This window comes from Littorina saxatilis, linkage group LG10, assembly GCF_037325665.1.
Source record: "Littorina saxatilis isolate snail1 linkage group LG10, US_GU_Lsax_2.0, whole genome shotgun sequence".
NCBI classification, from domain to species: Eukaryota; Metazoa; Mollusca; class Gastropoda; order Littorinimorpha; family Littorinidae; genus Littorina; species Littorina saxatilis.
In genome coordinates, this window is record NC_090254.1 from 41,745,417 (window position 1) to 41,755,416 (window position 10,000).

At 40.5% G+C, this 10,000-nt stretch overlaps 2 protein-coding genes across 4 annotated transcripts in view; one reads left to right on the forward strand and one right to left on the reverse strand.

Moving 5' to 3' along the window:
* Positions 1 to 10,000, reverse strand: part of LOC138978848 (rootletin-like) — a 120,588-nt gene that overhangs the window by 102,640 nt on the left and 7,948 nt on the right. The window lies entirely within an intron of this gene.
* Positions 2,339 to 10,000, forward strand: part of LOC138978857 (peroxisome biogenesis factor 2-like) — a 49,947-nt gene continuing 42,285 nt past the window's right edge. Inside the window, exons 1-2 of the mRNA XM_070351665.1 lie at positions 2,339 to 2,423; positions 3,363 to 3,440. Coding sequence (XP_070207766.1) covers positions 2,388 to 2,423; positions 3,363 to 3,440 — 114 coding nt within the window. The 5' untranslated portion in view covers positions 2,339 to 2,387. The remainder of the gene's footprint in view (positions 2,424 to 3,362; positions 3,441 to 10,000) is intronic.

Genomic DNA, 10,000 nt, shown 5'->3' on the forward strand with positions numbered 1-10,000 from the left:
CTCTCTCTCTCTCTCTCTCTCTCTCTCTCTCTCTCTCTCTCTCTGAAAGTTTTGTTTATCGTTTATGATTTCCCGTTTAAGGATTCTAGTTACCTGAAACAAACCGTGCTTCGCACCGATCCGTTCGACAGTGACTGACCTACTGACCGAACCCGCACCTCTCGCTTGTGACAGTCGCTCATGATACAACCATTATTTTGCCGAGTCTGAAATTGATCTTCATAAAACTATGTGTTAGTGTAACAAAACAAAAAACTAATTTCTTTCATATTGCCTGAATAATCACTTTATTAACTGATAATCAAGGTGGCATCGCCGGATGACTGCAAGTGCAACGCGATCGAAGTGGCACGCGGTGTTCCTCTGGAAAAGGCCGAAGCGGCAGTGACGTCAGTCGTTCAGTGGGGCGTTTAGGAATCGCAAATTCGGCCTGTCGGCGCATGACATTTTTTTAATCCCTGTAGGCTACATTTTCACTCACACACAGAACGTGCTAATCAAATACATAATAGGATAGATTTTCTCCATACCCACATAGGGGCCTACACACTGGTACACGTACCGAGTTAATCTGAAAGCGGCACCGCCAAACTTATTACACGGCCGGGCAGCGCAGGCCGGCTAGAACGGCAACAGTGGAACCTCTTTTCAAGACCGCCAAAAATGTAAGAACATTGATCACGTCTTTAAAGGGACGGAATTTGAAAACGAAGGTAAATTTTCAGAGGTAATGAAAGAAAATCAGTCTTAGACAGCAAGGTGGTAAAGGATCGGGGGGGGGGGGGGGGGGGGTGGAGGTGTTGGCTGAAATCGGAGTTTTAACAGAGGGGTTCCACTGTTACCCGAGCAGGGTTCGAACGGCTACTGACATTGTACCACGGGCGTATAGACAATGCAGGTACGAACGTGTCAGTTCCAAGACCGCCTGAATGGGACCTAGCGATAAAGGTCCGGCGCTGTACTCCCTTGGCCCGCTATGCCTTTTCCTGATCGTATCGATTTTCTATCAATCATTGTCTTTCCTCGTAAACTGAATATAGCAACAGTTTTCCACTTCATCGGCGAACCAGAGCGTTTATTGAAGCACAAAGTTTAATGAGTATCGGCGAAGCGAATCGTTTAATGAAGCAAAAAGTTTAGCCTGAGTACCGCAGTTCAATGAAGCTTAGCGAGTACAAGTCATTTGATCAAACGAAGTATTGAGGGCATGGAATTTAATTTAATCAGTTCTATCGGAAGAATGACCAAACTTTTTTTTGTTTTAGAAATGCCGGAAAATAAAAGAAAGCTGTTTATAATCCGTACTGTAGAGAATGATTTGATTGCTCAGCTAGCTTAAGTTTCAGTTTGGTCAGCTAAAGTGCGGTTGAGTCGGAAACCCGAGTGGAGGGGGTGAACGAAAGAGTTGGAGGATAAGACGGCGGTGCTTATTGTCATCTTTTGTAAGACCAAATTACTTTATGGGCAGATATCTGCAACAAGACCGTGACTGAAAAATAATGAAAAGGTCAGCGTCACACATTTTGATTGAAGCCCAACTGCGAAAATGTAAACGGCATTATTAAGGGGCTGTGACCGTTGAAAAGATCATACATAGAGAGGAGGAGACGGAGAGTCACGCCTGTATCAAAACCACGCCCCTTCGGGACAGTATACTAGACTGACAAACATCAATTTCAAAGTTCTATTTTGTTTTTAGTCTTCTCGTCCTCGGAAACGTGTTTCAATTCGTAGCTGGCTGTGCAGGTAAACCAATTGCGGTTCTGTAATCTTTCGAAGTGTTTCGTACCTGGGCCTTTTTCACAAATTTTGAAATAAAAACAAAGTGAGTGATGAGCACATGGCGTCAGTGATTTCGATTACATGACAACACGTGCATTTGAAAAAGCAAAAACGGTAATGGAAACAAAAATGAAATGCTTACCTTGACCACCCGGCTCTGGGTTTGTTTCAGAGCGGCGAAATCGGCGGATCGAAAGGGGTGGAAGAAGGTGCAGCCACCCGGATTAGGCTGGTACTTATTTGCTATGTGAACGACGCCTGTGTTTTGTGAAGCAGACGACTTTCTTGCACACTCGCCTTCGTTCCAAAGCCGCGCTGAGCGAGTACAAGCTTTTTCATTGGCTAGTTTTGACCTGTTGCCCGAGAAATAACCTTTCCGCGTCGTGCGAAGAGCTAGGCTGCCACCTATTCGTATAGTCTGCTTCGGGTCGAAACGACCGTCGGCGCTACAATAAAAGCGTTATATTTATAGAAATACGGCAACTTGTATTTTAGTTAAAACAAAGCTGCATAATCCTACTTCCTTTATTTATTTCCGTATAATTGATAGCTCTTATTGAAACAACCAATCAAGCATATGTTTACAAATCTGACAACAAACAAGCATGGCAGACAAACCACCTGCACTTCGAGTTAGTCAGGTAAACTCGTTTTTCTCACCTTACAGAGCGCGACAGTAATACGAAGGGTAGCATGATTTACTTTCACAATAAGTAGCATACCGTGCGTGAGTTCTGTCATTGTTATGTCGTCCTTTTATCTCGATCGCTCGAATTCGACCTTTGAGCTCTCTCTCTCTCTCTCTCTCTCTCTCTCTCTCTCTCTCTCTCTCTCTCTCTCTCTCTCTCTGTGTACCCCCCCATTGAAAGGGGCTGTAGGCCCATATTAAATTAAACTGTGTCAGTGTCAGTCTCTCTGTCTCTGTCTCTCTGTCTCTGTCTCTCTCCCTCTCCCTCTATCTCTCTCTCTCTCTCTCTCTCTCTCTCTCTCTCTCTCTCTCTCTCTCTGTCAGGACAATATAAGCGTTAAAAAGGAGACATAGGCACCACCACAAATAACACCGAAACACGACAGAAATCGTACACAGCAGTCTCACACGTGCACCAACTCGGCAACCACACTTGCACACACACACACACACACACACACACAGGCACACACATACACGAAGAACACACACACACACAAACTATAGAAGCTCAGTTATAGTGATCGATCCACACAGGACACAAAGTTGACAAAGTTCAATCAAAAATGGTTTAGATGAGTCTTCTCAATCAATGTCATTATGCTGTAATTAAGACAAGAAGGAATGTGCAGCATACTTTTGACCATTGCAATGTGTGTGCATTTTTGTATACGTGCTACATTCTGTCCTAGTTTACATGTCATTTTTGTTGATGAGCCAGGAAAAGATCAATAACATTAAAGTGTGTGTATGTGTGTGTGTGTGTGTGTGTTCTTCATGTGTATGTGTGTGCGTTTACATGCTTGCGGTCGTGTGTGTGTGTGTGTGTGTGTGTGTGTGTGTGTGTGTGTGTGTGTGTGTGTGTGTGTGTGTGTGTGTGCGACTTTTGCAGTTGGACGCACATGAGCTGGACCATGAGGTTTTGCATCTGACAAAATCTCAGCTGACGCACTTGTTCAAATACTTTCAGGTAATACAGTAATGGAAAACACAAACACACACACATTTTCAATCATGCAAACACGCACAATCTGAATGTAAAGAACGGCAATATTTAATAGCCATGAGCTAAAAATAGTATCAAGAAACATTTTGTTTCCTCTAACTTCTAAGGTGTATGACCGAAATTGTTATAAACACACACAAAAAACACCACGTGCTGTATTCGTCAAATCAGAAGATTAAGTCTTGTATACATGCTTGCAGTATTAGTGTCACTCCCAGATCTCTGATTTAGAAAGTTCTGCATTGTATTTTTTTAAACGAGAAAAAAAAAGACAGCATTTTGTTTTTATGCTCAATAAACTGAATAATGACATTACAGCTTTAGTAACTGTCACAGGATTTACCCATTTGCAAAATTGTATAAATTGATGAAGCAGTTATGGACACATGCAGACATGGTATGGAGTTGTCTGTCTGTTGTTTGTTTTTTGTTTGTGTGTTTTTTATTTTTTTTATTTTTTTGTTTTTTACAGATTTTTTTCTCTCCTTTTTCCTACACTGGCTTCAGTTGCAAATCAGACAGCTCCTTTAAGAGATTACTGTATTAAGTAACTCCAGGCGATTGGCATCTCCATCTAGTGAACGACGAAGAAGAAGAAGAAGAAGTAACTCCAGAGTCCAGTGCACATATAATTAAGTCTGATTGTATTACTTATTTGCACTGGGCTGAAAACTGTTTACAGCGAACTGATTGTAGCCCCCAGTACTGTCTGCTCACAGAAAATCAAAATGAGCAAGGCTCAGGCCATTGATTTTTCTAAATTGAAAATCTAATAAATAGCTGCAACAAAAGGTTCTTGCAGTTGAAGCTGACAAGTCAACAGACAGGAACGAGGGAGGTTTGTGACCCCCAGTGTAGTGTGCAGCGGCATATATTTGTACATATTTACATGGTTTTTCAACAGAGGGGCTATGGTTTTTCAACAGAGGGGCTATTGAATCAGGTTCCTGTTTTCATTGTAGGTAATTGTGATTAGCCACCCTGATTTTACATACTAGCACTCTAGCCCCTCCCCCCCCCCCCCATACCCCAAAAGAAAAATCCACACACCCACACACATTGTCTTTGCCTAACCCCTGTATCTTTCTATGATTGAATAGACACTATATCCCTTAATCAATTTACAAATTGCATTCTGCTGTTTTTAGTTTTATAAAGACTGCTGTTAAACTGTATACCTTTCATGTGACGCTTCATGTGTTATATTTTAGTCAGATATGCTTTTTGAGAGTGATAATTCATTCAATGAATGTCATCAACTCTTGTAATTTGGTGCTTGGTAAATCTAATCTTATTATTCGGGCTGCTATTAAAGAAATAACGTTTGTTTCTTTCTCCTGCATGCATATATTCGTGTTTTCCAAGGCCTGAGACTTTCGCTGTGATCTATGTGGTTTATCACTGCATTTACAGCCCTGAATGAGTCCTAAAATCTTATTTCTACAAATGTAGGGACTATTCCTGCCATACGATACACAGTCAGTGCGAGTGTCTTTATTTATTATCAAAACTTGAGGTGAAAGTGATAGCAGAACATTCTATCAACCGATATATCATGGTTCTGATAATCTGCTGTGATTGATATAACTGGTAACAGCATTTTACTGCTTTTTGAAGTACAGATTTTTTTCTTCCGGCATTATTTAGAAAGGCGAGGTAACTTGGAATCTTCAGGATCGATACATTGCAGGAACCATTTTAGGTTATCATCGCAACGGAAACGATAGAGCGCAACCCCAAAATTTTAAAATTTTAATTATAGGAATTATTGGATTCTTCATTTTGCATTGAGCAATACGTCCATGACAGGTACAGCAAGGCATGTTAGTCTTAACCAAGGGTGTGAGTGTCAGATTGTTCTCATGTAACTGCCCCCCCCCCCCCCCACACACACACACACACATTCTCGATCTCCGTTTCTCTCTCTCAAGGAGATACGCTTTGCCCGCGAAGCAAAACCAAAAGTAAGACCGAACAGGTGAAAAATCCAAATCATGATTTGTGGATTAAGTGGAATCAATCACCCGATTTATTTCTTCTTTCCCTGAGTGCTTTTGCATGCTGCTACTTGGCAATACAACTATTTAATGCTGCCAATCTTTTACTGCCCCAATTTGCATAAAAAATTGTAGTTAACTCAGTTCGGCCTTTTTTTCCAGTCCGAAAAAGTTAGCTGCGTTTTGTCGGTGAGGTAGTAGTGGGGCTCGTATGTTGCAGACGCACTCATCAATCATTCACATCTTGCAACAAACATCATACTTTGTGATATTGTTCCTTATAATTATTTAAGGGATTTCAGATACAGAGCCACTTCAGAAATCGGTTATTTTGTTTTTGATAGGGAATAAAAGGCTGCATTTACAGCAGACGAAATTCGTACCAAAAGCGCTCAGCAGTAAATATTCGCAACTCAACAAATGTAAAATTCAATGGTTTACCATGCACCAGAAGTTGTCTGCTGATAACACATGCATGACATAAATACTCTTATGGGTATTTTTGTGTTCTGGTATTTAATTTGATCGTTTTTAGAATTTTATATATCCGCAGCATGAAAATTCAAGATGGCGGCCTCCGCAACATTGCGTGTTTTGATTTGAGCGAAAACAACGTTTCTGAAGGTAAGTTTTCAAGAATACGCATCCATTCACCAATGTCACATCATTTTACTGTTTAATTCTCCCCTGGGGTCTGTTATTCATCGGGTGAAGCGCTGAAATGCAGAGACTTTGTTTAATCTTGCAATAGCTCATTAGCTGGATTGTGATGCTGATAGATCTAGTAGATCTATCTGTTGATTACAAGTAAGGAAATCATGATCGCCACGCTGGTGATTTTAAACAGATCAAACGAACTTTGAATAAAAGGCGAGGAGAAAGAGATTGTTCATGGTATGATAAATGATTAGTCCTGCCTACGTTAAGGACTTCCATAAGTCTCTAAACGGCTGAGGTGGGGAGGGGTAGAGTCAAAAACTGAGTGAGGGTAGGCCAGATAGTAGGATGACCAGCTGGAGATAAAAACACTCCACTCCCCATGTCTTTACAGTGTTGTGATCAAACTTTCAAAGACGGTAGGTAACAGACAAAAGCATACAGTGTATGCTAATCAAATGAGATAAGTGGTTTTGAAAAATGAAGAGGTACCGCTCTTTGAGTTTTACAATTTTGGTTTGTTGCTTGTTTCTCATCCTTTTGCTTATTCTAAGTTGACCGTGCATTGGTGTGAATTTAATTTTTACAGGATATATACAAGAGTTACACCACATGCCGGTTCCTGGGAACAAGCGTTCTGCATTTATTCCGGTGCCACAGAAGGGAGCTGATTTCACTAGTACTACTGTATCAAGGTTTGTTACCAAATACATCTTAACAGTAAGATTTTTTTATTTGTATTAATTGGAACATGTTTGCACATCATTTGTAAGCGACCTCTGTGAATTTGATGGGTTTAACGTACGTACCCTCACTATGGTCAACATTCTGTTAGCGACTGTTTGAAGCGAATAAATGTAGCGGTCAGAAAGATTCCAGAATCAGTTGGGTCACTGGAAACTGTGTTTGTTTGTTTTTTAACCTGAAACAGTAAGAATTATACGAATTCATGAAATAAAATTTTCTTTCATTTTGGTCTGTTGTGTGAAGACTTGCTAACCCGGCTTTGACCGACTCTCTGAGATAGTAAACATTATTCAAATACATTCAAATAAAAATTTCACTTTTCATCTTTTGTGTGAAGGGTACCCCAGGCTGATTTCCTGCACCATGGATGTAGAGGAGGCCAGACAGTCTGCTTCTCATTCCAGCTGTGTTGCGTTTTTTTCTGCTCGTGAAGTGTATCGCCACATTGCCAAAGCCATTGGCCAAGAGAAGTCACCCTGTCTGCCCATTTTGCATAGCCTTACAGGCTGTGACACTATATATATAGTTCTTCAATAATCAGAAGGCTTGGGAAGTATGGCAAGCATTTGAAGACGTCACTCAAACTTTCTTCAGATTGTCTGCTCCTCTTTGTAAGCTGAGTACCACTGACAGGGCAGCACAAGAGCTTTTTGGTGTACATTTGTAGGACAAAACCAGCAACGTACTGGGTGTAAACAGTGCTAGACGGTACCTCTTCAGTAAAAAGAGCTGCCAAATTGACCATAATCCCCTTACAAGTGAGGTGCTGCTGCAGGACATGAGATTGAGAAGAGCCATCTACCTATTAGACTTCCAAACTCTGTGGGCTGGCAGTTCAAGGCTGGAAAGTGGGAGTCATTCTGGACGAGCTTTCAAGAGGTATCCAGCGTGTGCCGAGAACTCATGGGGTGTGCCTGCAAGAAGAGCTGTACAACAAAACGCTGCAAATGCTGCTAAGAAGGACTGCAGAGCACAGCTCTCTGCAAATGTGCTTGCATGCCTGTGAAAACTGTCAGCATCTAAACTGTGCAAAAATATTATTGCACCCATTTTCATACCCCAACTCAAACATTTATTCCTGTGTCATTTTATTCAAACTGTCTATGCCATTAAAGGCTCGCATCTTCGCTATCTGGCACATTTTTTTTTTAACATCATCATTTACGCCGTCAAAATAAGGATACCCTTGACGTGACAAAGAGATGTGACAGAAACTTCGGGTACCTTTTAAAAAGCCGACGACAATTCCTGAGGCACAACTGGGTCACTGTTGTATACGAAGAGAAAGTCAACTTGATTATCCATCCAGAACAGGTTGTTTTATTTTGCCATCTTGCATATTTCTAGTGTTGTGCCATTGTACCTACTGATGTATGTGTCGATCTCACGGATGAGATGTTTATGTGTCAAATTTGAGGGATACCCAAGTCAACTAAAATCCATGTATTTTAGCAATGACCAAGTGGGTTGCGTTGAAACTTTCAGGAATGTGTGTCTACACACGAGGCGTAGTTCAACCGTTTGAGTACACTTTCAAATCTTCACGAAATAATATTTTAAAAACTGCCACAGGTTTGTTGACTTACATCCCACATATTTTTGACTTCGCATGTATATATGACAGATGGTTGTTTCAAGTACTGCCAAAGTTTCTTTTGAGTATAGACACTTGCCGGAATGTGCTAGTTGTGTAAACACATGAGAACAAACAACGTTTTCGAAATACAGCGATTATGAATTTTAGTCGACTTTTGAGTTGATACATTACATTTTTATTAGTTTTATTTTGGGGGTACCCTTATTTGGGCGGCGGTGAAATAACAAGGCCACCTTTTATCTTAAAAGTGTTCCAGTTAGCCAAGTTGAGTGCCCTCAATAGCATACATTGAATATAACAGCACAGGAATGAATGTTTTCGTTTTGGTATGAAAATTGGTGCAATATATTTATTTTTGCACAGTTTAGGTAATCCACAAATTCTTCAACCCTGCCACCCACACCGTCCAATCATTCTCTGCACCAACAATACATGTACTGTTTTGTTTAAAAATGTTTTTGTGTTAGTTTCTATTGCAAGAGAATGTCTTGTAGCATCAAAAATGCCTAAATACCCTTTTATTGGCGGCCATTTTGAAAATTGTAAAAAAACTACTGATTTCTTAATTTTTTCACGGTGGCTCTGTATCAGGTTTTCTTAAGCAAAAGCGAATGTCCATTTACGCCAAATTTGCTGTTAATCACATGAAGTGAAATATGCCTAACATACCCAACCGTTTACACTGGCGGCCATTTTGAAAAATTGTTTAAAAACTACCCATTTTTTTATTTTTCGCGATGGCTCTGTATCAGGTTTTGTTAAGCACATAAAACTCTTCATATTTGCTAAATTTGGTGTTTGTTGCATGATTTGAATGATTTTGCAACATAGGAGCCCCACTATAGTGGAATAAGAATTGTCCGCTGCCGAGATTAACAACGAAAGAACATCATTATTACACCATTTTCTGAAGCAGCGCTGATGGTGGTGCCAGTGCTATTGATTGATTAAAATATTTCTCTGGTTCTGACACAAATAGCAATTGTTGGAAGTTTTAGGGGTGTGATCAGAAACTGCTATTGACTCAGTAGGTCACCTGATTCTGGACTGAGTGAGGGAAAATCGGTAATGATAAAAAAAAATTCTTCCTCTGCAGCAAAATTGGGATCAATGAAAGTTTAGTTTTTTTCAGACATTAGTGACAATCCGATTACCATTACATGCTTGGGTGAGCTTTACCGAAAATTCCACTGTAAACTTTCAACCTTATGGGAAATGAGAATAAGATAGTTGGCATGGCCTTTGAAGGATATGTGGAACACGAAAAGGGGAGATAATAAAAACAATGCATGATAAAGAGATGTGGAAAACGAAAAGGGGAGAGAATATCAAGTCGCGTAAGGCGAAATTACCACATTAAGTCAAGCTGTGGAACTCACAGAATGAAACTGAACGCACTGCATTTTTTCACAATGACCGTAGTCCGCTGCTTGTGCAAAACGGAGTGAAACTGACGAGCTTGTTCAGCGCGGTAGTGGTTTCGCTGTGCTGCATAGCACGCTTTTCTGTACCTCTCTTCGTTTGAA